Source organism: Manacus candei, unplaced genomic scaffold, assembly GCF_025592945.1.
Source record: "Manacus candei isolate 608988 ecotype Guabito, Panama unplaced genomic scaffold, ASM2559294v1 h1tg000037l, whole genome shotgun sequence".
Classification (NCBI taxonomy): domain Eukaryota; kingdom Metazoa; phylum Chordata; class Aves; order Passeriformes; family Pipridae; genus Manacus; species Manacus candei.
In genome coordinates, this window is record NW_026138085.1 from 14,598,569 (window position 1) to 14,626,253 (window position 27,685).

General features: G+C 43.7%; 2 protein-coding genes and 1 long non-coding RNA gene across 8 annotated transcripts in view; 2 read left to right on the forward strand and 1 right to left on the reverse strand.

The window, feature by feature from the left end:
- Positions 1-12,817, forward strand: part of LOC127473936 (uncharacterized) — a 52,006-nt gene extending 39,189 nt beyond the window's left edge. The window contains exons 10-11 of one of the 2 annotated variants that reach the window (XR_007905623.1): positions 5,397-11,146; positions 11,179-12,817. This is a non-coding gene — a long non-coding RNA (uncharacterized LOC127473936). Of the gene's footprint in view, positions 1-5,396 lie in introns of both variants that reach the window. The other variant, XR_007905622.1, reaches the window with a different exon arrangement.
- On the reverse strand, positions 5-5,460 carry LOC127473906 (neuropeptide Y receptor type 6-like). Its single transcript, XM_051794152.1, has 4 exons — positions 5,328-5,460; positions 3,102-3,178; positions 2,977-3,008; positions 5-2,011 (listed from the first exon to the last, which is right to left on the reverse strand). The coding sequence occupies exon 4, from the start codon at positions 1,991-1,993 to the stop codon at positions 872-874; it is 1,122 nt and encodes a 373-aa protein (XP_051650112.1). The 5' UTR covers positions 1,994-2,011; positions 2,977-3,008; positions 3,102-3,178; positions 5,328-5,460; the 3' UTR covers positions 5-871.
- A 2,005-nt stretch (positions 12,818-14,822) lies between the features above and the next one.
- The window catches only part of LOC127473877 (kelch-like protein 3), a 62,075-nt gene continuing 49,212 nt past the window's right edge, over positions 14,823-27,685 (forward strand). For 2 of the 5 annotated variants that reach the window (XM_051794059.1, XM_051794058.1), the window contains exons 1-2: positions 14,823-16,179; positions 24,217-24,282. In XM_051794059.1, coding sequence (XP_051650019.1) covers positions 15,333-16,179; positions 24,217-24,254 — 885 coding nt within the window. In that variant the 5' untranslated portion in view covers positions 14,823-15,332 and the 3' untranslated portion in view covers positions 24,255-24,282. The remainder of the gene's footprint in view (positions 16,180-24,216; positions 24,283-27,685) is intronic. The other 3 variants (XR_007905615.1, XM_051794054.1, XM_051794055.1) reach the window with 3 other exon arrangements.

A 27,685-nucleotide genomic window follows, 5' to 3' on the forward strand; every position in this document is an offset into this window, starting at 1 on the left:
AAGTAGCTAAAACAAAATTTGCTCTAAATTCGTAGTGTGTTTGTCTGATAATGGAGATTCTAAAAGGTCTATTGTAGGGACCAGTGGTGATGGTAAGAGCAAAAGCAATGATCTGTGCTGGTGGTTTGGAGAATGCAATGCTTTTAGGAGAAATGCTAAATATGTATTTCATCTTGAACAGCAAGAACAATCTCAGTGAAGACATCTTTGCAGCAAATCAAGTTTTCAACTGCTTTAGTGCTCATAAAAAAAAAGATAGAATTCCAACTCTAGCCTTTTCCCTTGTTAAAATATGATTTCTGGGCTGGGCTGGTACTAAACCAAAACAAACTGCATGCTGGGGCTGAAAGGAAGGTGATGGAGGCTTAGGATAAATTCAGGGGCCTTCCTTACAGTGTGAACTGCCTGTAACCTGCAGATTAACCAGGGCTGGGATCAGTGTAGGGCAGGAAAATCAAAAGGCCAGAAAACTGTGAGAAAGGCTGTTGAAGTTAAAAACACCACAGTGTTCAGGGTTTACTTGAGGGAAGCTGGTGTTTAGGGAGGACATTCCATCAGTGGCTGAAATGGAAACGATTTTTTAGAGCCAAGGTTGGATGCCAGTGACTTTGAAACTGTGGATTAAAAAAGTAAGATGTTAATACTGTTTATAATTCCTTATTATTGATCTTTATGACTCTTGGAAGTGGTTTATTAGCATTAACACTATCATTAAGTACCTTTAAGAGTATGCCTATGGAAGCATAATCCTGATTTGGCTGAATTAAATGTAAAAACTTCCTCTAAACTTGATGGTAACATGACCAAGACCTACAGAAAAGAGGCCATCTGCAACGAAATACAAAGTTTTGGAAACTGCTGTTGGATTATTTTATATATCCACATGGGGATTATTTAATTTCAGAGACCCTTTAGATGCATCAGTTTGCAGATTTGAAAGGGCAATATTTTCATATTCCTCCTGTGATGCTGAGCATCTGCAGTGGTGAGCTAATACTATCAAATCCTTCTGAAAGTTCCTGTTCAGAAATCCATAGAAGATGGGGTTGATACACGTTGAGATCATGGCCACGAGGTGGCAGATGGTAAATGCCAGGTTGTGATTGCAGCTCATTAGTGCCTCGTAGTTCCAGTCAAAAACCACATTGAATATATTGAGAGGCAGCCAGCAAGCTGCAAAAGTCACAACAATTGATACCAGCATCACATTAATCCTTTTGCTTTCACCCAGCCTGCTCTCGTTCTCTCTCATCCTGTCTATTTTAAAGCGTCTCCTTCGAAGACACACAAATATCCTGAGGTAGCAGATAAAAATAAACCCCAGTGGGAAGCAGTACTGGAAAACCAGCAGGCTGGTGGTGAAAATCAGTCTCTCTGTAAGAGATGGCCATGCTTCGATGCAAGCAACCTTGTTCTTGTAGAAATCACTGTGGAAAGACAGGTGTTTGAAGGGCTCATCTGTTAATTGGTGAAATATTAAAAAAGGAAGGGATATCACGAGGGAAAGCGCCCAGATGAGAAGAATCCCCCAGTAAGCATGTGAAATATTAGGCTTCCAGCCACGTGGGTTCACAATTAACTGGTACCTCTCAACAGCAATGAGTACAAGTGAGAAAATGGAGACTGAGACAGATAAACTTTGTACGAAAGAACCCATTTTACACATTGCTTCCCCAAATATCCAGTGGTCCATTAAGGTGTATGCAACTGTGACAGGAATACACATGATACAGATCAAGACATCTGATATAGAGAGGTTGGCAATCAAAATGTTGGTAACATTTTGAGCTTCTTTCCGTCTCTTTATTATAATAATCAAGCAAAGATTTCCAAAAAGCCCCACCAGTAAAACTACGGTGTAAGCTGTGATAAGCAAGAACTCTGCAAGGAAGGAAAGCTGGCATGTGTCAAAGTTCAAAAACTGAGAAAAGCTAAAGTTAGAGACAGTTTGATTGGACAGGATCTCACTGGGGTGCTGAATGGCTTTATCCATCGTGAGGCATCTCCCAACCTATGGACAAAACCTTGTGTTATTTAGAATATACTTGGTATGGAGCTTTTCAAAGTAGTGAGTACTGTGGGTCTGTCATTGCAGTTGGTGTCCTTAATTACAGTACTGGCAAAGTGAGTGGTTATTAGTGGGGTTATGTAGATCTATGGATGGAGGTGGATGTCACCTTTCTGAGGTTCTGCTCTGACACTGAGCTGGGACTGTGGTGTACAAGAAGCAGCAGTGATAGCAGCTTTGGTTAAAATTGTATGGGCATTTTCATACAAATCCTCTTCTACCAACTGTGGATAAAGTTTGATTTTCAGAATGAAGTGTTTTAAGATCTGTCTCTGCTGAAGATTTAGCAAGGTTAATGAATTCCAAGGAGGATAATTAGTTGCTTTTGTATTATCAGAAAAGAAGAACTGGGTCCTGCCATCACATTGCTAGCTTAGACATCACACTTATATTTTCTTTAGAACTACAAAGCAATGTGAGCTAATACACCAAATCCTCCTGAACTGATCAAAATTATGTATGCTTGAGCTCAAGTGGTATTCAGCACCTCTGTGAATGATATTTTGAAGGCAGTTTCCTGTTCTGCTGATGCACTGAAGGTAGCATGGCCTTTTTCCTCAACTTGAGAAAAATGTAAGCCAAACACAGATCAAATTGTAGTTGTACACACAGTTATTTCTCTGTCAGGAGTTACCAAGGGTTGTTTCATTTCCCTATGCACTGTTCACTGTTGTACAAGTTTGACAAATGATGCCCTTACATTTTTTTGTGGTTAAATGCAACATGTACTCAAGAGACACAGAGTTGATTCTTCTTTCAGCTCCAACTTAAACAGGTGTCAAGCAAAAAATCTGATATTAGCACAGTTCTTTTGTTATAAAATTAATATTATTGAGGAGAATTAGGTTCATCAGAATATCTTGAATTTATCACCAAGTGAAAAAGTATATCTTAAATTAAAGGCTCACCAGCTTTCTGGCCAGAAAGAGGTTATTTCAGCCTGGGAAAGGAAAAAAAGAAGGATGAAAACAGTTACTTTTAAAATAGGTATATGTTCTACACATATACCTTTCAAAACTCAACTTTAACTCACCTTAATTCCTTTTTGAAGTTATTGGAAAACTAGCTGGAAGGAGATAATTCTTCACCCCTAGCAATAGTGTTGAGAGCCTGTGGAGAAAGGAGAATGAAGAAGCAGTGGGAAGTTAAAGAGGATGCACAAAAAGAAGAAGGGTCAGGCGGATGTTTTATTGTTACTAGAAATAATTTGCTTATGTGTAAAAGATTTGTCAACCTTGTCATAGAAATGATTGCCATTATCTAATCACTAAGGAATAAAAGAAAAGTTTTACTTGCGTGCACAAAATTAAACACCAAATCCAGGGTTCAAATGGGAATGATTCTGTAGCTGCTTGCCCCCAGAGACTCAAAGAATATTTCAGCCAGAGTTATATCCTGGACTGCTTTATCCTGATACTTCTGCTTGATGTAAGTTTGGATGCTTCAAATTAAGATTCTAAAAAAAAAAAACCCAAACCCAAACAAAAGACAACACAACCACCTTTGGAGCATCTATTACCACTCTCATCCTGATTAAAATATCCCTTTCAACCAGCAAGTGGCTGTAGATTTATGTGACTCTACGTGGCCCTGATGTTCCAAATATGACTTAATTTGTGGTCAGGGCTGGCATTAAGCCCTGTAGTCTCCCTAAATAATGCACCTGGCTTGGTTACAGCTATATTGAGGGAATGGCATGGAAACCTGCACAATCATTCTGCAAAAGCCATTCAAGTCTGGTGGCTCAGATAGATTTTGTAGTCCCTTGCAGGTGTCCCTGCTCCAGCAGGGCAAGAACAAGAGCTGGGTACCTGACTATGTGTGCTCCAGCCTCCAAAAACTGTTCTCCTAATGAGTCCAGGAGCAGGGACAGGGCTTGTGGATCGAGCACAGTCACACCCAGTGGCTGGGCAACAGCCCCTCTTTCCTGGATTGCAGGAACCACTTTTCCCTGGAGCAGCACTAATTGCCTGGCTGGATTTGTCCCACTGAGGGATGAATGTGCTGGGAGAGCAAGAGGCAGTAAATGGTACATTTACCACCAACAGTGGCAGCTGTTGCCCCGATGAGCTTTGCTGCCACTGGAGAAGTGTGAGGGTCCAAAGTCTGGCTGCTTTGCCCCCAGGGTGGTCCTTCCCTTTGCACTGCCTGTGGTGGTCACCTGGTACAGATCTGAGCCCTGGCTCTTGAGAAGAGGTCAGGTGTCAGCAGGGGAACTGGCCTGGGAGCAGATCCCTTCAGAGACAACCTCTGCTCTTCCCTGCTTTTTATGTGAGCAGGAGAAGCTGTGGGGGCTCAAAGGCCATGAGGCTGAGCCAAGTTTGTAATATTTTATGCACTATTTGCTAAGCTTGCTCATTTATCCATGGTTGCACCACACAGTTTGATAGCAAGTGCTGAATGTCCTCTCCCAAGGATTCAGGGTGGCTGGTAGGGCTTCCTTGGCATTTGGGAAAAGTCTCTGTACTGACCTAATCAGTTCACTCACTACATCAGTTTTAGGCACACTCTCCATCTGCACTGTCCTTTTCTCAGGAAAAAGTGTAATTACTTTGCACTGTTTGGTTTGTGCTGGGAGTTAAAAAGTGCAGTACCTGCCATTCTGCAAGGCAATTTAAACATTTCCTTGGCAATAAAACCATTACACCTGTCTTGTTAAACAACTGGAATATTCATAGAATTAAAAAAAATAAGTTACTCTAATACTTACTGAATGTTGAACTATATTGTAATAAATACTGGTATTTTTAAAGCTAAAAAATGTTAGAGAATGTGGAATCAGTGTCCTTGAACCACAGCTACAGCTGATATCAGAATTGAAGTGTTTTATAGAAAGAACTAATTACTTCAACCTCTAATTCATGCATTTTTAAAAAGATTCTCTACCATAGTGAGAGTTTAACACTATAAGCTGTTAGAGACCCCTCAGCCTAGTTGTTTCATTCCTCTGTCTGCAGAAACATCACTGAAATGTTCCTAAGCAAAAGAAAGGTTTAAAATAAAATGAGTTTTAAAAAGGCTTTCTTTCCTTAGTATTTGCTTACCTGTGATAAAGATGAATAGTCCCATCCCTTCAAGGTGACCAGTAAATGTTTCAATTACAAACATTGTTAATTAAGTTCCAAAGTATTGCACAGACAACATGTGGAGGAAATTTCCCATTAAATTTTAAATATAGGAGGTACAAAAGAAAATAATGCTTTAAAAGATATATTTCAGTAACTTTTGCCAGAGTTTTACAGATTTTCTGACTTCTTACCTGCTGAAAAATTCAAGTCATATCCACACTGCCTTTAACAATTTTCCTCTTCCCTTTTTGTGCTTACAGAGCCAGCAAAAACATCTTCTTTGTGTACAACAGAATCCGGAGCAAAGCCATCTGCTGCTAAAGCAATACTTAAACTCTCCCTTCTTCTCTTCCTGAAACAAGCCACAGATCCACAATTTCCAAGTGTGCTGAATCCACCAGGCTGCAGGAAGGCTGCTGAGGAATAAAACAAGCTCTGGAATCCAAGAAGAGGCGAACAGCAGTGAGCAGGGAGGAGGAAGGACCAGTAGTCATGGGGATGGATTTTCCTCCACTGTGCAGTTTCCCTCCACCTTGTCAAACACCTTATCTTGCAATTTCATTCTCAATTATTTAATCTGTTCTGTAGTACAAATGTTTTCCCTATGTTGGATTTCATATATAAATATCTGCAGATGGCATATTGCTTTCTGAACTGATATGACTGTACATTAACCTGCTTGGAAAGAGCATGCACACCCTATTAAGTGTATCATTTGCCTTATTGTAATTAAGATAATGAGATTTTCACTATAAATTGATATTTTAGTTTATACTCCACAGATACAAAAATATTCCTGAAAAGCAAAGCATGGCACATTGCATTAGCACATGGTGAAAAGGGGCATTATTTTTATTATTGTTTTTCCAGTAAAAGTTCATATGTTTTGCAGTCACTTATTTACAAATATTAGTATTCAATTCAGTGTTTCCCTGCTAAATATTTAGAGTGGACATTTATGGGATAGGAAAGGAACTGTTTTTCTTAGGATGTGGTAAGTTGCTGTATAAACTCTTGAATTAGTACCTGGGTCCACTTAAGCCCTAATATCTCAATCTGTGTTTTTTTGAGAGAATGATTTTTGAAAAGCAGTAGTAGGATTGTTGGGATGAGCAATACTGATGAAACTGCTGTTTAGAACTAATTATCTGGAAATATTGTTGGTTGTCATGCTACTGTATTTGCAGAAACTAGGGATGGGGTGGAGGGGCCTCTGTCATCCCCAGACAAACCTCCTGCTTCTCATATATTTCTATCTATCTGTGATGTGTTCATCCAGCCTGTTTTTTAACCATCTGTGGTAATCCTACATTAGGTACTCAAGAGCCTAATTTACTGTTAGGAAGACTCCTTAACACCTCCCCCTAAAACTTCCTTATCTTTAGTTTAGCCCATTGCTTTTTATTCTAGGTGTGGTCTGGCAGTTCTGACATTTTAACCAAAAATGCTACAATCAAGCAATGTGAATATACTTTTCTAAAGCATTTCTAGAACTTGCTGGTTTTGGTTATGTCAAAAATACTACAAAAACAAAGCTTTGCCAAAGTACTTCAGAAATTATGTGTCTGGTTGTACTGTAACCCAAGGAAGTGAATCAGGACTTGAACATGCAGTGTGCAAGATAGGCGTCAGAACAAGCCATAAAAATGCATTATGTGTTTATAAAGGGAATAAGTCAACAAAATTAAAAGATGTTCTGATTCTATTTAAAAATTTCAAAGGTCAATTTGCTTATTGACATACGCCTCTGTTTCCAGTATAACTCTGTGCAGTCCTTCATCTGCGGAAAAACGGGAGTGTTTAAAGTGGGATCCCTCGGTTTTATGGGCACATCAACCTGCTGCCTCGTGTGGATTTAATTGTGCTGTAACCTGGATGTGAGTTAGATCACATCCAGCATCAGAGGCCTGTGGGTGTAGCTGCTCCTGGTGTGTTCAAGCCTGATGTCAAAGGTGTGTATGCTGAGTGGGACCTATGGCTGGGTAGGAGGGATCGTGGTACGTTGTTTTCAGTCAAATGCTGGAGTGTCTGTTTGCAAAACAGGTTAATGGATACCAGAATCGTGTTTGCTTTTTATCAATGATCATGTTGTTTCTAAAGTGCTCAGTATTAAGTGATGGGTGAAGCACCATAATAGACAGTTTTTGAAGTCTAAGTTTGTAGTAACTTCTGTTGCACTGACAACAATGCGTTTGTGAAAAATTCTCTAGTATGTCAGTCCTTCGAGTTCTCCTTTTGCTTTGGCATTTACATGATTCCTTGCCCAGCAGGAGTCTTGGCTGGTGGTTGATCACTCTAAACTTTTGCTGTTGCTTAGTTGCTTCTCTCATGTAGCTGTGCAGAAGTGCTTGTTCCTGGTGCAGCCCCTTCCTCAGAAAGCAAGATTTAGTACAGATGTGGAATTTCTCAGCTTCCCAGGTGAAAGAGTTCTTTAACAGCAGATCAGCCAAGAGCTGGTTCAGTGACCTGTAACACCTCTGAAGAGTCATGGAATCACAGAGTGTTAAGGGTTCTATCCCTTAAAGATCACCCAGTTCCACCCCCTGCCATGGGCAGGGACACCTTCCACTAGCCCAGGTTGCTCCAAACCCCATCCAAGCTGGCCTTGGACACTTCCAGGGATGGGGCAGCCACAGCTTCTCTGGGTAACCTGTGCCAGGGCCTCCCCACCCTCACAGGGAAGAACTTTTTCCCAATATCCCATCTAATCCTTCCCTCTGTCAGTGTGAAGCCATTCCCTCTCATCCTGTCCCTCCAGGCCCTTGTCCAGAGTCCCTCTCCAGCTCTCCTGGAGCTCCTTTAGGCAGTGGAAGGGGCTCCAAGGTCTTCCCAGAGCCTTCTCTTCTCCAGGCTGAACACTCCCAGCTCTCCCAGCCTGGCTCCATAGTAGAGCTACTTGGAGCATCCAGCTTTTGGAGCATCTTCATGGCCTCATCTGGACTCACTCCAACAGATCCACATAGTTCTTACCTTGGGAGCTCCAGAGCTGGAGGCAGCACTGCAGGAGGGGGTCTCAGAGGGGCAGAATCCCCTCCCTCACTGCTGCCTTTGCTGCCTTTGCCTCTCTGGGCTGCAAACACACATTCTCAGCTCGTGTTGAGCTTCTTGTCAACCAACACCCCCAAGTCTTTCTCCTGGAATATTTCCTCCTAATAAGCACTATTCCTTATAGCACTTCAAAGAGGCCTAGAAAAATAGACAAGAATAATTGGAAATCTCCTGTGTTAGTGTCAGATGTGCCAGTTAATGCCAGGAAAGTAAGATAATGTGCTCTGATGGAGGAAAAACACAGTCCCTGCACATTTCCCTGTTTTGTGGAGAGATCAACACCCTACTAAGGGATCTTCAGTAAATAGCTTCTAATGTGACCAAACTAGCAACATCTGAATATTAGCTAAGTATGCACTGTAATTTTTTCCCCAATGATGCGTATGTGTAAGTCTGAGCACTGCTCCATGATTCAGAATTTTTTTCCTAATTGGAAAAAAATTATCACAAAAATCACTCGTGTTCACTACCCAGGGTTTAGGTTTCACTCCATTATACTGCATAGCTCTAGAGGACTGCTTTACAACATCCTCATTCTGATTCTTAATTCTGATTCTCAATTAGCTCATGCCTAGAATGAAAAGTCAACTGTTTGAAAATCTGATTTAACTATAAATGAGTTACTTATAATGGCATATTCATTTTTAAAGTTATGTCATGCCACGAACTGTTGGCTAATTTCTGGACCTTATTCAGTTGGCACAGAGATGGAGATGGATATACTCCCTGGCTGGAAGGTTAGCATCTTGATTTTTTGGGTCAGCCAAGTCACTGTTCTCACTGACAAAGAGATATGTGAGTAATTCTAATAGGAGTGTGACTGTGTTAATTCATATTTTATAATAGATTCCACTTTCCAAATCCTGATTCAATTCTTTGTATCTTTCCAGAACTTCTCCAGCTGATTTTTACCCAAAGTGATCTCTGCCAAAAAATAAATTATTTCAATAGCTCACAGACTTGGGAGGAATATGATAAAGTGTATCTCTGGTTTGTTTTTTCCCCATTCTACAGTCTTTTTATAACAACACTGTGAGCACCAAACCCTGCTGTTCTCATGCCATGACATCTTTCAGTGTCCTAATTGTTAATTAAGAAATACTTATATAATCAAAAGGTTTTTCCTGTTCATCTGTTTCAATTTTCCAGCATGTTTCAAACTGTAATAGCAGTTTTGATTTTCTGAATTCAAAATATGAATTCTAGATTGCTATTTTGTGCCTTGGAAGGCTCACTTCCCACCACCTCATTTTAAAATTTCTTGAATAGCATGGATGTCTTACAGCTAATTCCAGGCAGGTACTTACTGAGCTTCATGGCACAACTCTGCCTGCTGTGTTCAAACAAAGCTAAATGTCAGTCATGCAAAAGCTCCACAAAACCACCCTACAGAGGTTCTGTGGAATGAGAAATAGATGGAGGCCAGAATAGCTAAGGGAAAAAAAATAAAAAGCAAGTAGATTTTAATTCAACTGGAAAATACATAATGAAAGATTTGCAGATGAGAAAGATCAGAGTGTGGCTGAGATTGCTGCTGGCTCCAGGTCTTCCCTTGGCAAAACTTATGATCCTGGACTAAGATACAGTGAAAGATCTCCCCTCTCACATCTGTCACAGCATTGCTATGTTCTTTGATCCTTCACAAGAACCTTGACTTTTCAGACCATATTTTGCTGCCTTACTTTCATCCTATCACTTCAAATTATGACCAGCTTTTATATAAAATTTTAGGAAAGGGAAGAAAGGAAATCAAGCATTATTACAGAAGAGTGAAAAGATGAAAGAGGGAAAGAGAAATTGAACTTCAGAGGCAAGAGGAGGGAGGGCAGGATTTAAGGAAAAATGTAATGTAAGTCCAAAGAAAAGGATGCAAATTCAATTCTCCGATGACTTCCCACTTCACCCTTCACAAAGGTGTGTTTCTCTCTTCAGCAAACTCCCCTTACAAAGAGCTCAGGGAAGATTTTGTTCAGTAGATAAACTTTGATACCACTTACTGAAGAAACAGTTCCTCTGGGTTATTCTGTAGTTACCTTTTTATCTGTAGATATCTTATTTTGCATTAAGCAGATACAAGAGAGGGGAGTGTTTTATTCCCCATCAGAATTCACACAGGGGAGATATTTTTATCCTGAGGGGTGTCATGTTCAAACTTTAGGGAGACAAAGGACTATCCAGTTCCCTCTCAGTGCTTTTTAATCAGTCTTTTTCAACAAAAACCCCTCTCCCAACCAGTGCTAATTCATTAGAATCTCCAAAGTAAGATCAGAGGTTTGATGTTCATGCAGATTAAAGTAAAAACAGTTGAACAGAGTGAAAGATAAACCTTTGATAAAAAGGCAAGAGCTCTCTCAAAAACAGCTGTAGATCTTCCACAAGTTTTCACACCTGTAGCTAAACCAAGGTGCCAGGATGGGGAAGCTTGTGGTGCTGCTGGATGTTTTACCCAAAATATCTTCTTATGACCTGCACAATTACTCTCTGCCTGAGGTGTTGGTCTGGCTAAGAGTGGGACTTCCAAAAGCCTAATAATATCTCTTTGAAATGATGAGATTAAAAACCCTTGCCTGAATGTGTGCAGATCTCAGGGTGATGTGGGAAATTATCGTTGATCTCTCATATTCCCAACTGTTCCACCTATGCACAGTTAGAAAAACCTGGGTGAAGCGTAGCTAAGATGGTGTTGTTATAGCCAATGCAGAACTAATTCAGCAAAATGTCTGCAAGAAGGACTCCTGTGGGTTTCAAAATACTTTCTGTCTACTGAAAGGTAAGACCGGGCCTAAGTCTGGAGGACTGCACTATACTAAAAAACATACTTAAACTCATTAAAAATCCAAGTGATATACTTAAATTGTTCTATATCAGTGTGGTTGGCTTCCAGAGTCAACAGATGTTAATTTTTTTTTAAACAAAGATGTTGAAACAAGTTAAAAGAATATGATTTTGTGTTTATATGAAGGTAAAAGAATACAATTTTGTGTTTATATGAAGGTTTATGTAAAATATTTATAAGAGCTACTTGTGACTAATGTTCTTCTATTGCCCCTCATGCTCTTTTCCAAAACTTCATTGTTCCTTTTCTGTCTTGGCAGTTTGGACTCACTGAAGAGCAGGACAAGAGTGTGTTTCTTTAGTGACAAAAATTGATATAAACAATTCCTTAATAACTTATTTTGTATCATCTTTTACTCAGAATATATAGTAGCATAGGAAGCCTAGTGCTGGAAAGGGACTGTTCAGATGTCTTTTTTATGATCTCTTAAGCAGTGATGCCCTCCTGTGGACTCCAGACAGTATGATTTCTACTGGAATAACTGGGAAGTTATATGCATGAAAACGATGTGGTTTCTTTCTAACACTCTAATTAAGGACACTCTAACTAAAATATCCTATGATGACATTTAACATAGGGCATTATTTGGCCAGTGCTTCTGGTTTGAGAAATACATTTCCTTTAGGTGGATGACACAGGTGGAGCTTTTATCTGAAAAAGTGCCTAAATTTAGAAATTTCAGGTGCTTACACAATGATTTTTATTTATTCTACAGGTTGCTGTCAGAATTGAAACAATGTTTTGCTGCAACTTCCCTGTCAGAAGGGGAAGAGTACATATTTCTTTTGCATGCTGCTTTCCTAGGAATTTTTAAACATGTAGGAGTTATGCATTTACTCATTTACAGTTAGAAACAGTTCAAAGGTATGGTGGAAAAGGGCATTTCAGGAGCAGGGAAAGCCACCTAGTTCATAGGAATGTGTATAACAAGTGCCTGGCTGCACAGATCAGGTGACTGGATGCCTCACCAGGCATGAATCTGACAGGAATTGCAGAGGTCTGGCTGGAATCTCCACAGCAGCTCAGATGACTTGGGAAGTATGAAAGTCTGGGAGACTCAGAAGAAACTGATGCTCAGCTGTCTAGGAAACCTCCTTCCCCAGGGCCACAGAAGGACACCAGGTCAAGTGGAGTTTGGCCTTTCTGTAGTGTCAGAGGAGACATTTTCACCTGCAAGTGATGGGAATGTTTGTCTGAAAGGCGTTTTCCTTTCATTAATCAACCGAGTCAGAAGTGCAAATGAAGAGGAAGGATTTGGGCTACACTTGAGTAGTGTCAGTGACTTATTTTTCCTACTGATTTACTCACATCTTAAAGACCCTCATGTCCTCCTCCTGATGCAAGCAGTGACTCCTTTCTCTGATCTCTTCTTTAGCCTACTTGTCTGTCTTGTTCTCAGGCAGAGAAAGTGAGCTGCAAACAAGCCTTCTCTTTCTTTGTTATCCACTGAGGCCACGAGAAGCTCCTCTTAAATTTTCTTCCTTTTTGCTGTAAATTATTATGGGTCTATAAAACTCTCATGGATTATTTTCTACATGAAACATATTAATTTTTCTGGCAAAGGGCCACACAGTTTTTACAATAACTAGTAAGCGAAATATAGTTTTGTGTTTCCTGTAATTGTGTGGAGCTTGCAGATGGCCTCTGGGAAGAAGCTTTTTATTTAATAGAGTAGGATATATTTGTTTATTTTTAAACCACAAACACTTCAGTGACACTACGAGCATATTCTCTTTTCTACCAGATAAAATGATTGTGTCTGTTCATGCATTGAGATAAATGGATTTAAACATGTGACATCATGTTCAGCCTCTCTGGACTTCCTCTGGGGCTGTGGTTAACCAACCTTCCAGCACAGTCAGTGTTACACTTGTGTCTGCCAGTCTCCAAGGGAGCATTTCCAATTCATCTCCATCAGGGGGCTGTTGCAGTTCTGCTTCCTTCCTCCTGCCAGCACCAGCAGATCATGCAAAAAAAAACTGTTTCAGAAAGCTGAGGCAGCTGAAAACTTAAGTTCTTTTTCGTGATAAAATTATTTTTGGCTGTCTCAGTTCTCTTAAGTGCATTGCTGTGTGTTTGCACAAGCATCAAGGCTGGCACATGGGAAAAGGCAGGATTCCAGGGCTGGAGCAAAGCAATCCCAGAGCATATCAGCTCAGACAACTGTGGAATTACATCCTGACATGGTGCCCAGTGCAAAACTGTAACGGTGGGTGAATTGAACCACACTGTGAACTGACCTTCAAGGAAACAACATTTCACCGCAAAAGCCATTCTTAGTTCCTGTGTAATTTTTAACATAAACCCCAGTGGCTGTAAGACAAAAAAAAAAAAAAAATCCTGTCTGGTGAAAAATTCACTAAATTTGAAAGTAGTGCTGCAGTCTTCATGCTGGCAATGTTTAAGGTACTATTAAAGAAAAAAAAAGAAAAAAGGGAAAGGAAATTGATCTCGCTATTAGTCATTTCATAGGGCTCACATACCCTTGAACTCTAGTTATTTCTCTGAGAAAATACCTCCTTTTCAGAGATTTAAGGATGAGGAGGCAGTGATAGAGTTGGAAAGAGGATTGGGAAACGGGGGAGGAAACAGTAGCTGGAAAAGTGAGTGAGAAGGAATCACAGAGTCTTTCAGGTTGGAAAAGCCTTCCGAGCTCATCGAGTCCAACCGTTCCCCCAGCGCTGCCAAGGCCACCACTAACCCATGTCCCGAGGTGCCACATCCACACCTCTGTTAAATCTCTCCAGGGACGGTGACTCCACCACTGTCCTGGGCAGCTGTGCCAGGGCTGGACAGTCTTTCCTGTGAAGAATTTTTTCCTGATATCCAATCTCACTCTTCCCTGGCACAGCTGGAGGCCGTTCCCTCTCCTCCTGTCCCTTGTTCCCTGGGAGCAGAGCCCGACCCCCCCCGGCTCCCCCCTCCTGTCAGGGGGTTGCAGAGCCAGAAGGTCCCCCCTGAGCCTCCTTTTCTCCAGGATGACCCCCCCAGCTCCCTCAGCCGCTCCTGCTGCTCCAGCCCCTTCCCAGCTCCGTTCCCTTCCCGAGACACGCTCCGACCCCTCAACGTCCCTCTGAGAAAACAGACCGGGAGTGTGTTGAAAAGGGATGGATGAACACAACGGTGGGAAGAGCCACCGCTATGAGGGAGCAAAGAGGAAGCGGACGGACCGGAGCGGGTAAACCCCAGCGGAGGGGAGCGAGGAATTCGCAGTTGGCGATGCCCTGAGAGGGAGGCGAGGGACACACAGAGGGACAGCAGAGCCCGGCGGGGCTGTGCCCGCGGGTCCGGGAGTGTCGGTGTCCAAAGGGGGTCTTAGGAGGAGAGACCAGGCTCTGCTCGGGGGTGCCGAGCAATGGGACGCGAGACGACGGGCAGAAACTGATGCACAGAGAAGGGCCACCTGAACATGAGGCAGAACCTTGCCGTGCAGTGACCGCGCACAGACTGCCCAGAGACGGTATGGGATCTCCCCAGAACCGCGAGGACGCCGTGCTGCGCGATGTGCTCCGGGGTGACCCCGGCGGTGCCCGCCCCCCTGCCCCGCCCGGGGCTCCGTGAGGGGCCGGGCGGGTCCCCCCTCAGGGCTCCCAACGGTCCCCGCGTTCAAACGCTCCCGCGCGACCCCCCGCGCGCCGCGGGGCGGGGCCGCCCGCGGAGGGAGCGCGCGCCGTCCCGCAGCGCGCACCCCGATTGGCCGCGGGCCCGGCGCATCGCCCCGCCCCTCCGCTCGGCGCGCGCCGAGCGCGTCCCGCGCCCCCCATTGGCCGCCCGCCCCGTCCTTCAACCGGCGCACCCCCCCGGAGCCGTGGCGGGGGTCGCGCCCTCTGATTGGCCGCCGCGCGCGTCCGTCGCGCCCACCGCTCCGCCCCCTTAAAGCTGAGTGGCTGGCGGCGCTGGCGGCGCGCCCCCATTGGCCGCGGAGGAGCACGGGGCGTGCGCGGGGGGCGGGGCTCCCGGCGGCCCCTTTGTGTGGGCACCAGTCGCCGGCCGCGCTCCCGAGAAGCCGCCGCCGCCATTTTGTGCGCGCCCTGTGCTCGCCCCCACCCCCGCCCGCCTTTCCGCGGGAGCGGCGGCACCGGGGAGGCCCCGACTGCGCTGCCGGGCCGCTGAGGCGGGAGCGGAGGCGCCGCGCCGCGCCCAGGGACCCACCGCCGGCGGCCGCCGCAGCCCTGAGGTCGCGCTGCTCGCGGCGGGGGGAAGAGGCGGCAAGACGGAGCAAGGGGGGAAAAAACCTCCGGAGCTGCTGCCCCCGAACAGGAGGAGGAGTCTCGGGGCCAGGCCCAGGCGCGGCGGCGGCGGCGGCGGCAGCATGGAGAACTCGCAGCTGTGCAAGCTGTTCATCGGCGGGCTGAACGTGCAGACCACGGAGGCCGGGCTACGGGAGCACTTCGCGGCCTACGGCACCCTCACCGACTGCGTGGTCGTGCTCAACCCGCAGACCAAGCGCTCCCGCTGCTTCGGCTTCGTCACCTACTCGGCGGTGGAGGAGGCGGACGCCGCCATGGCCGCGTCCCCCCACGCGGTGGACGGGAACGCGGTGGAGCTGAAGCGGGCCGTGTCCCGGGAGGACTCGGCCAAGCCCGGCGCGCACGCCAAGGTGAAGAAGCTCTTCGTGGGCGGCCTGAAGGGGGACGTGGGTGAAGGGGACCTGGTGCAGCACTTCAGCCAGTTCGGCCCCGTGGAGAAGGCCGAGATCATCGCCGACAAGCAGAGCGGGAAAAAGCGCGGCTTCGGCTTCGTCTACTTCCAGAACCACGACGCCGCCGACAAGGCGGCCGTGGTCAAGTTCCACCCGATCCAGGGCCACCGCGTGGAGGTCAAGAAAGCCGTGCCCAAGGAGGACATCCAGGCGGGCGGGGGCGGCGGCGGCTCCTCCAGGCCCTCGCGGGGAGGCAGAGGAGGAGGAGGAGGAAGGGGCCGGGGCGGCGGCGGCTCCGGCAACCGGGATCACAACGGGCTCTCCAAAGGGGGCGGCGGCTACAACAGCTACGGCGGCTACGGCGGGGGCGGAGGCGGCGGGTACGGCTCCTACGGCGGCGGGTCCTACGGAGGCGGCGGCGGAGGGGGCGGCGGCGACTACGGCAACGGGTACGGCGGGTTCGGCAGCTACAGCCAGCACCAGTCCTCCTACGGCCCCATGAAGAGCGGCGGAGGAGGTGGAGGAGGGGGCGGCAACTGGGGGGGCCGCAGTAACAGTGGACCGTACAGAGGAGGTTACGGTGGGGGAGGCTACGGGGGCGGCTCGTTCTGAGCTTGGAGTGCCCATACCCATTGAGGAGGGAGGCGTGGAGAGCCCTCCCTTCGATACGGGGCAGCTTCTCAATGGTTTCTCCCCTCACCCGCCGAACGGCAGCTCTTTTTAAATGCCTCCCTGCTGTGGGAGCGGCTCCTAAATGCCCCCTGAGGGTCGCCTCTGCTGCCTGTGCCACTTCGTTCTCTCTGAAGATGGACTGGCCCCACATACACATACTTTGTGTTACAGTCATTGATGGACTCTATTTTTTTATTATTACTTGGACCTTGGTCGTTTTTATACTAGCAACGAAAAATGTCTTGTTTTAATTTGTTTTTTGGGGGGGTGTGGGGTGGGAAATGTCTTGCTGATCTGGAGTAAAAACTGGGGAGGGATGGGGGGGAATTTCCTTTGTTGTAAGGACTCGATACCTGGCTACTACGTTTTTTTCTACAAAAGCTACTCGGATCCCATGACTGACTTTAACATTTCTGTAAAGGAGGAAAAAAAATGGTTTTTACGTTTTTTATTTTTTAAATAAATCATTGTGTTCATTGACCTTTACACGTCTAATTTTTTTTCCTAGGATCAATTCCGTACGGTTTTCAGGCTTTTCTAGGTTTGAAGCAAGTGTTCTTCTGCTTTAAAAATCTCTTATGTACTTAGAGTAAATATTTTGTTGCCGGTAAAGGTCCTAACTGACTTTTTTGCTAGTGGCTTTGAAACACTTGACAGAGAAATTTTTGAAGTACTAATCCGTGGATGTGGTCTGTTTTTTAAATTCTCGTTCTCACTTAGTTCGTGTGCATCCACCATCTTGTACTAGGCAGTTTGACGTGCTGACATGGTTGGTCAATTTTTTTCTATAGGATTTTTCCATCAACGTATGTACTGTGTAGTTTTGATGAAACAGTTTGTGTTAAGCATGTGCTTCATTCATATAAAATGTTCAGAATTTCCGATTGCTTAGTTTTCAAGTCCTCTTATGGGTTTGTCTGTGTGTGATTCCTTCCAGGAAAGGGTCGACATTTGTCCCTTCTATTTAACACGTACTTGTTTTCAAAGTACCGGGTTAACAGACTTTTTCACTCGGAACTATTGTCCTTCCTTAAACTTCCCGGCGAATTCTCGCAGCTCCATCTACTGTCGGGATGGCAGCTCCGTGCTGTGGGCTTCCTTAAAACGGGAGCAAAACCGGTTTGCTAACAGTTGTACCAGACTTTTGAACATTATTTTATGCCACCAGATTGGTGTAGAGTGCAATGACACCTGCACTGTGAATACAGATGGGCTCTGTGAGTACTGACTGGGAAACAAAAAAAAAGGAATGGATTTGCAATACCTGCCTCAGCACGTAATTTTTTTAATAATAATTGCAGTTGCCCATATTTCAGAAAGTGGTAACCTAAACTCCATGGGCAAAGTGCTCTGAGAACTGAGCCAGCAAGTGTACCAGCAATATAGGTGCCAGTTGTAAAGCAAAAATATCTGTGTAGTCTGCTTGATTAACAAATGTATATTTGTAGCCCTTTCACGCAATAGAATTAAAAGTTTGTTGTTTATTAAAAAGCATAATGTTTTAGGGGAAAACTGCCTTCCTGCATAGAAATATAGAATAGCAACGTTTATGGGTTTATGGATATCAAATAAAAGATTTGAATTCCTTATATGCTTGAGTGAGAGTATATATGATACGGGGCATGGATTTCAAAAGTACAAAGTTGTTTTGACTTCAGGTTTCTAAGCACTTAGTCCTTTATGCTGATGCTTCATGGGACTGCATCGTAAAACCTGCTTTTTGCTTTGCTCCAGATATGCAAGATATTAGGCATGTAATTCCCACTGATCCCAGTGGGAAGTTAAGTGTCTAGGGCTTTGTGCTTCTGGGCTGAAGGATTTCGCATGAAATTTCAAGGTACTGTTGCTGTTTGATGTCAATCTAACCTGGTGCTGATTTTAATTGAAATGAGTCTTTCTGTTGCTATTAGAAGTGAAACTGCATCAACTTAATCACTTGTGCTTAAATAAACAGGACAACCTTTTGGTATCATCAGGATTTAAACCAGGAGCTGAGTTTCCTCTTGATTGTGGTAATTTATGTCTCTTAGAGCGAGACTGGTTCCTTTGGCTTAGCTTAGCTTTTATAAATAGTTTCCAAATAACTTGCCGTTTGCAACTACATTGTAATTTTTGTCTCAAAAGCTTGTTAGCCTCTGTTGTGAACCAGCATCATTGATATGTTGTAAATCAAAGTAGTTTCAGAGAACTGTTTGTAAAACACTGCAAGTGCCAGCTCTTGTCAGCACACAGCTTCAGGTGGTTTTATTTCAGCTTGAAGTTCTTACTGTACCTTTGCACTTTACAACCATGTTGGACAGTCATCCTTGAACTTCACTTGAAGCACAGCTCTCCTGTTTGTAGCTGAAATGAGCTACTGAGTTCTAGGTTATGTCTTGGTTTTGGGTGTATGATTTAGTCCCTCGCAGTGGTGAGTTGCCTTAACCTTATCAAGGAACAACCTAGTTCAGAGAGAAATGGTAAAATTCACTGTCATGATGTGGCTTGTCATTTGACTGGGGAAGGTAAAGGTTTGTGCACCAACTACAGCTTTATGGTCTTTTCATATGTTACCTGCCGTGGCAGAATATGTTGATACTAGAAACAAGTAGGTTTTTTTAAAAAGGTGACTTTGTGTGTGAAATCTGACAGTTTGGGAACCCTTGTACTGAAATGTGCTGTTTGGTTATCTCTGTGCAATAGTCCTTGTAGGACTCATGTCTGCTAAAGAGTTGATCCCAGAAATTGCACCTGTATTGGGGAGTGTGCTGCCCTTGTATCTTCCTGAAAAGACTGTCACCTGTTTAACAGTGTTTTGTGGTGTCTTAAGTAGCATTTGCTCTGCCCTGTCTCTCTGGAGCAAGAAATTCTTCTGACACTGCAGGTGATGTTGGAGAGGCTCGTGTCAGCACTTGGGGCAGCAGTGCTGGGATGTACCATGGGGTATAGAAAGATGCAAATCTGTATCGGGTAGCATTAAAGACACAGTGACTTACCTTTGAATACAGAGCTGTTTCTAGTACAGTTCCTAGTAATCAGATTTGTTGATAAAGCCTTGCTTATTTATTTAAAGGTATTTAATAATATTTTCTGCCCCCTGGGTGGATTTGTCTTCACAGAGGTGTGTGGGAAGAACTGAGATGACATGAAGTGTTGTAGCTGGCATGTAAAAGTTTGTGATTTCACAGTTGCTTTAGGGTGGTCACAGAGATAGAAATAAAGTAACTTTAGTTTGCTGTCCCTTAGTTTGAGTTCTGAAGTTCCTATGTCTGAAAATATGTCAGTAATTTAATGGCCTTCTGTTCAGAACTGAATACTGGATTGTGCTGGTGTCACCTGTGAGAAATGGAATAGTGAGAGCAACTGGTTTACTTTTAACATTTAATAAAGTAAAAGTGTAGTAGTTTTCTTAAAACACAGAAGTTGTTTTTATTTTTGTAATCTGCATGACCAAAAAGAAATTCCCCAAACCAAACTTTTCAGACTGTGTTGTGATGTACATGTAGTTTTTTAATAGCAATGGGTGTCCATGTCTACTCTAAAGTATAATTTGTTCTTGATTCTGCTTCTTGTATGACTTGTACGTTTTATTTGGCTAATAGAATTAGCCTAACTCACACTTTTATAATACTGGCTTCTACTGCATTAAAAGGAAACATGCTGAAACACCTGTATACATAATATAATGATACTTGCACAAGGTGATGGAAGTACCTCCTACGTGTTTGTTTTACAGTAGGTGATGAAAAGCTGGTTTAGAACAGTGGTAAGTGTTGGCTGAAACAGCTTCAGTGGCAGCAAATCTCTGTGGGTCACTGACAGCAGTGACAGACTTGCAAAATAAAAGCTGTGTCTTGCCCTGCAGGCTCTCTAGTGTGCTTGGGTGGACAGTCCCTGCCCTCCAGAGCTGAGCAAGCTTTCGGGTTTGTGTTGGGTGTTGCGATAATTGCGAGTGGTGCAGCTGCAGTTCAGGCTCCAGTGCTGGCTCTGGGTCTCTCACAGCACTCACAGGAGCCCAGACCTGTAGGAGGTTGGGGTGTGCAGAGCTGGGCACTGACAGGAGGTGCCTGAACTCTGTCAGGTACTTCTTACACATGCACTTAACGACCTGTGAAGCAGAAATATTTAAGATGTCTAAAAATGTTAAAGTTCTCAAATGCTTTATGGTGTGCTTTGCTCCTACCTTCCCTCCAACTTAGATCCCTTCTATAAAGCAAATTTTGCTATCATTTAGCATTGGAAGACCTAAGTGGATGGTGTAGATCAGAACACTGGTTTATTATTCTGCCCTGTCAGCTGATACTATTGTCCCAAAATAATGGCATTCCTTCTCCTGCTGGAAAGGGTCTGAGCTGGAATGGTGCTGAGGACCCCAACCTCCCATTCAAGTCTGAAAATAGAGCAGGTGCTTTTTTCCATGTGCCTCAGAATGTTCATTCTAAAATGCAAAAGCTTGGCTTAAATTGTTAATTGGTGTCTAAGAAATAACCTGCAGGACACCCCTGTGATGTGCACACAGTGAACAGAACACGGTGTGTGCTGTGAGAACGGGGTTTTGCTCCGACAGTCTGGGAGAAGTTGGTTTTCTGATAGAAGGCAGCTTAGCCAAGCCTTTAGATTAGCATTGCTTGTCCTGTTGTAGATATTATGGATTAGTGTTTATCACATAATCAACAGTTGGTACCACATTTCTGTGGTTTACATTGTTCCAGACCTTTACTTTCAGAGCTCTTAGGAAGAAGGCATTTTCAGTACGTTTTCCAAACTGTCTGTGCATAATACCTTGGATTAATATTAGGTGACTGAAAGTGTAACACCCAAAATTTCAGTCTTTCACCTTAGCCAGAGGTGTGGTTTACAAAACAGTGAGTTATTTAATATGTTTTGCATAACTGATTCTGTGATCTGATGTATGCATCCGCTAAGGATGAGTTTTCTGCTTGTTATTTTTGTATTTCTTGAATGAATAAAACAATTGTATCCCTGCTTCACTTGAAAATGTATTTCACGATGCAAGCACACCACAGGGACATCTGAGCCAGCCTGGGCAAGCACTATTTGCTTTTGTTGATAGGCATTTTTTAGATCTATTGAAGCATTACCACTCTATTATTTCTGGCATGTGTATGTGTGCACACAGGCATTACCTCTACTTCCACTTACCTTAATGAGTATTTCTTTGTGCTGTAATGTAAGTATAACTGTTGATGAGTGTCAGGTGTGTATTTCTCAGAACAGAGTGAAAGTCTCTCTGTGTTTTTCCCTAGGAATTTTCTATCATTTACCTCTGTAGCTAGGACTTGTAAAGGGGCTGATGGAGTTTGAGTGCTTTCCTCCTTGATGTTCCTTTGACAAATCCTAGTCTTTTTACCTTCTCTGCTCCCAGAACTCTCATCAATTTCTGTTATGTATAAATGGGAGGGAATAGTAGTTTTTGAACTGATATCTCTTGTTTGTATGGTTCTCAGAGTGTTTTAATCCTATCTATATTCCCCTTAAAAACATCTTGCTGGGAAAATGGGCAGTGGGAACACTGAAAGAACAAGGGCTATAAAGCTGTAGTTCAGTGCAGAAGAGACATTCTTTAGATTTTTCTATTTCCTGTAGCTCTATATACTGAATAGACTGAACAGCTAAAAAGATGGAACAGTTCAGGTCTAGGCTGTAACAAAAGAATAAAACAACACCAGCCAGCATAAAAAATAAAATTCAAGTCCAGTTCTCTGTCCATGGTTTGGCCTTTGCCAGTAGGAATCATAAACAGTATTTTTTAAAGTGTGTTCTCAGTGTGGTTAATCTTGGTGTAACTTTATTTGCTCAAAGTCTGTTTAGGCAAAGCTGCAGTGTTGCCTGTTGCTGTTGCAGTAAACGCTGGGCTTAGAGCTTGGGCTATTCTCAGATTGTCAGCCATCCAAGTAACCAAAGCTCCTTAACTTTGAAAACTAGATGTCAAGCCCAGGCAGACTAATAATGCCATCTGTCTGAGGCATCTGGATATTGACCCTCTTAGCATGATGTGTGCAGTTTCATTCCCAAATGCTTTCGCAAATGGAAAAGACACAGATCTGGAAAGAACAGCTCTTCCAGAAAAAAAAAAAAAAGAATTGGACTATGTTGAGCTATGTGCAATTTTGGTACATATTATATTCATCAAACTACTAAAAATATCTCTTTTCATGAGTAATGCAGTAAGGAATTGATGCCAGTTTAGAAAGGGATTACGTTTCTGGCTGGAAATGTGTCAAGATGCACATTTGCTCACCACCATCAAAGTACAAATCACTGATTAACATTGCAGAAAAATTCCTTAGAAGCAGAACGAACTGACAAATCTGAAAATTCTTTATTTGTTCAAATGCTACTTTGTACCATGGAATTGCCAACTGGTTTGTCTCACAGAAGCCCTTCTCTCCTGGGAATGCTCGTTGAAGGGAAAGACAGGCAAAACTACACATCTGAAAACATGCTGTTAGGCTGTAATCTAGTCAATATAAAAGATGAATATCATCTCAGTCTCTTCTGTCATTTCTGTAACTTTTGTTGCTTTCTATAGCTTTACAATGGATTTTTTCTATTCTGTAAGAAAATTTGCTTTCTACAAAACCCCTGGGGGAAGGAAGGATGAGTGTAGTCACTGCAGGCACTGACTGGGAAGAAGAAAGGTCAGGAGTCCTGTCCCTGTTTCCAGCACAGATTTGGATTAAAGCAATGCTGGTTAAAATGCACAAGTAGTGTTTGGGACTGGAAGTTCCTGTGCTTTTTACTTGTTCTCTGTGGATCAATGATCTTGTTTTCTTTGCTGCACACTGGCACAGCTCTGGTGGGAAGCCTCCTCTCCCAACCACACACCCTGGTGAGCAAATTGCAGCATGGGCAGGGCACAGCCCTGGGGGGAGGCTGTGCTTACCTGCTTATTGTATACAAGCACAGCACTATCAGCTGTGTTTTGAAAGAGTTTACCCCTCTTTCATCCTCCAGGTCCCCTCCCTCCTCAGTAGGGATGTCCTCTGGTTTCGAGCTCGTTGGCTGTTCCTCTGGCAGTGTTGTGAAAGATCTCTAAAGCTAAATTCCCAGTTCTCTCCTTGTGGTTATCTAGTACCTCTTCAGGTTTTAGTAATCTGTTAAGTTTACTGGGTAACAAATCTGGCCAAAGTCCTTCACTGTGGGACTTCATTTGGGCTTGTTTAATTGTTTTCTTTCCTCCACTGCTGGAATAATGGCGCTCCCTTTACTGGAGAGAGCTCCTTTGGGTCCTGGTGGCAAATTCAGGATTTTTCTCCTGAGATGACTACAGGGTGGTTGTAGTTGTAATTGCTGATGCCTCTTGCATAAGGTGTTTAGCAAAGTGCATTCTGCAAGAGGAGTGCCAGCTTTCTACATGGAGATGTATCCCGGAAAAGAGAGATCCCCAGTAGCACAAGGAGTTCCAGCTCATGCAGTCAATGACCTGGTGTGCATCGCTGTGCCTTTCCCTTTAAGCCCACCTGTGTTATTTCCTGCAGTCTTAAAAGCAGGCAAATTATTTTTCTCTAGTTACGTCATTCAGATGCTGTTACAGGAGTTTGCTTTTCCTCACCCAGCACCAGCTCGAATCTGGGCTTCCACTCTGCAGCATCAATTTGGCTTTCACAACTTCTTTGAGGCACGAGCTTGGTGATGAATCAGCAGCACGTGTGTTTTGGAAATGTTACCGTGGGTTTGTGGGTAGCTGGTGGCAACGGGGAGCTCTTGTTTTTGGTATGTTGGGGAGTCAGATGAGAGAGAGGGAGTTGAGAAACATCGCCTTGGGAAGGAGGACCTGGGCTTGTATTGCTGGTGCTGCTCTATTCCAAAAGATTGCAGTGAGCTGATGCCACATGCTCTCTGATGCCTTCTCAAAGTGTGTTTTCTTTCTCCCTCACAGGGTGCTCTTCTGCCTGGATGAGAGGATGGGAAAGCTGAGCCCTGAAAAGCACACCACAAAAGTCCAGTAAGTGAACAGGAACCCAAGCTGAGCCCTTTAAATACAGTTCCCACTCTGAATATGCTATGGAGATTGGACAGAAAAAGGAGTTTGTCCAGAAAACACCAAGCAGGATAATCTGTTACTGGTGAGAAAGACATGCTGCCTGAGACAGCTTTTGCTGTTCAGGTAAAATAATGTGCCTGCAGAAACAGTCTTGCCTTAATTTTTGTGTGTGACAGCTACATGATGTCCATTTGTGTTGGTGTTGCAGCATGTTATGTTACAATGCAAGGGTGGTGGACTGTGTTTCTTGGCTTTTGCAAAGAACAAGAAATCAAATATTTTTAAAGATTTCAGGAAGAGAGTGAGGTAATGAGTGTACAGGGACTAATAGTAAGGAGACTTGGGTTATGGTTGTGAGATCCTGAATGAGAATAGGTTTGTTTATCCTGGTCTTTCTGAGTTACAGTATACAAATATTAATTAAGCCATACATCTTCATGAAGCATATGGGCAATTTTCACTTATTACAGAAGGGAATAGTGGAAACATTAAGGGTTATATTTTAAAGTTGAAGAATCACATTAAAATGATATCTTATGCAAAAAATTTTTTGGGGAAAAAAAATCCCACTTTTTGGACCATAGCCTAAACTTTTTCTCAAGTCCACGTGTTCAGCCTGTGGTGAGAACTTCAGTAGATAGATGGACTCTGAGGAGAGGCAGAGAGACTTGCTGATGTTTAGGCATCTGAATACCAGCCTTTGCCTTTGCTCCAGCACCCACAACAGTTGTTTTTACAGCTTTCTTCCTGAATGTTGTTTTTTTTTTTCCTTTTGAGCACTCAATTCTAAACGATAAAATCTATCTGCAAACCTTCCTGCAGGTTTCTGACAAATACATAATGTGACTGCAGGGCAGGAAGTCTGTGCCTCTGACACAGGTGACTGCGGGTGACATCCGTGGCTTATGCTACAGGGAAGAGCCAGAGGAGCAGCAGGAAGGATGTTTGCAGCTGGTGGGTTCCTGCTGTGTAGGGTAAACAGTAGAACAGCTCAGGCCCCAGAAAGCACAGCTGGGGGGGTGAAGATGACCAGGGTTTTTACTCTGAAGGTGGTTATTATGAAGCTGTTGGAATAAAACTACTATTTTTATAGGAGTGGTGGTTTATTTGACAGACTAGAGGAAAGTGCATGTCTAAAGCCCGGTTTTGCTGGCTTGTGGCAGGCGGGAGTGTGGGAAGGGGTCGTGTACCAGCAGAGGGCAACAGTCTGGAGCTCCGCTGGAGATGCCGGTGGCTCCCGCAGCATCTCCGCCTGGGGAGGGATCCGGGGGGACGGTGCTGGGGAGGTGCTCCAGCCCTCTGCTCTATGAATCACATTTAGAAACCAGTGCTTCGGGGGTCTCCTACTGCTTCAGCTGCCACATCATCACTGATTCCAGCTCTCGGGAGGTCCTTACCTAGAAGGTCTCCTAGAGCTTCCTTTTGAGCCTGGTGATAACCTGAATCCCTGTGAGTTGCTGCAGTAGGTAAATTTTAGCTGCTGTTTTGGTTCTGTTATGTGAGAGCCTGCTCTGAATTCGAGCACTGGTTGGGCAGCAGGGACCTTCAGGCCTTCCCTGCTGAGACATCTCAAGCTCCTGGTCCTTTGGGAGCCAGGGCAGTACCTGAGCACCACCTCAGAGTGACTTCAGTTCACCACGGAGATACCAAAGCAGCTATCTTAATAGATACCTTACACTGCTTTTCTTATATTAATTTCCTTAATGGACCTTTTCCCAAAAAACATATGGTCTAAATGCAGATCTCTCTAAATGAATACTTAATTAGAATGACAAAATAAGTTTAGTTGGAAGGGACTTCTGAAGATGATCTGGTTCAAACACCCCTTAAAACAGGACCAGCTTCAGGGTCAGATCAGCTTGATCACTCAAAGATAAATATATATACTTAATATATACATTAATAAAAATGTACATATATATAAAACATATATTTATTTATCTAAGTATATAAATAGCTAAATATATATATATGTCTTTAAAAAAAACCCAACAGATTGAAAAACAATTTAGGCTGAGAAGATGCAACTTTGGAAGCTTCCATGAATGCAGTGTTTTATGTACACCTTTACCAGCTCTTCAGTGCCAAAGCCATAGATTATTTTTTAAGAAAGCTGACTAATAATCTGGTGGAGGGGATTATGCAGCTAAACAGGAGAGGTGCTAAAGATAGGAAATTGCTTATGATATGGATCTATGGAACCTGTATATTGGTATATACCTGGAAACAGGTATGTACAGTGAAGTGAGGGGTTCCCAAATCATTGTTTTTGTTGTATTTAATCTGTATGATCCTGATTCAGGGCTCTTGCAGTTTGCCTTGCAGAGCTAGGAAGGGTTTTTTCCCACCTTGATAAAGTTTGCTTTCTGGAGAAGCTGTGGAGATTGGCAGGATATTTTCCAAATGTATTGGGGCTCTTCACAGAATTAAATTCTTGTCAGCACTCAATGTCCTTTACTTACAACCTCAGGGCTAAACCAGCTGCTGGATTTAAGGCCAGTAGGTAGTTTTGGATCAGATTGGCAGGAATTGTTTTTATTCCCTCCCTTCCTGCCATTTTTATTGAAGAAATTCCTTGCTGCCATGGGGACACTGGCAATGCTTTGCTCTCCTCTCCCTGTGGCTCGTTGGAGTTGGGGGGTTTGGTCTTTCACTGTAGATCTGAAGATTGTTGCAGGAATCTGGAAAGGTTTTGGTGGGCCAAGGGTTGGTGGGACTGGCTGGAACAGGAGCTCTGTGGACCTTTCTGCTCTGAGCATCAGTTATATGTTGTCAGTGATTGAAGGTAGATTAGATGTAGGAGGAATTTAGGACTACCTGGGACTAGGAATTTTTGAAAGAGGCTGGAAAATTTCCACCCATCAGGTGTTACGTATTCCTTTTAGCTGGATAGTTTTTACAAGAGACCAATCTCTGAACCTAAAAACAAGCAAGAAGTTTCTGACTTGGGGTTGTTACCCAGTCATGATTATTTTGCAAGGCTGCTCTAAAGATAATCTCTGATTACTGGGACATACTTTTGTCCCATTCCAGCAAGGACTATTTACTGGTTTACTTGTCTGTCACTGGAATTTACCTTTCTGTGGTTGCTGTCAGGATTTGTAGAATTCAGTGGTACACAAGCCAGTGGGTCAATGCACATAAGAAAGTATTGCTGGTTTGGTTCAGTTTAGGTTTGAGCTCGTATCTTGCAGTTTTGCATGTTGTGCATCAAGTGTGTAAGGCTGGACATTGGGACGTACTTGAGGATTTTGGTGTGTTAAAATGATAGTTTAACAGGATTCTGAAGGGGAAATAAGGAATTTTACCTGAATCCTGTGTGAGGTTTGACTTCATGGCTTTATCTGTATTTCTCCTGTTTATA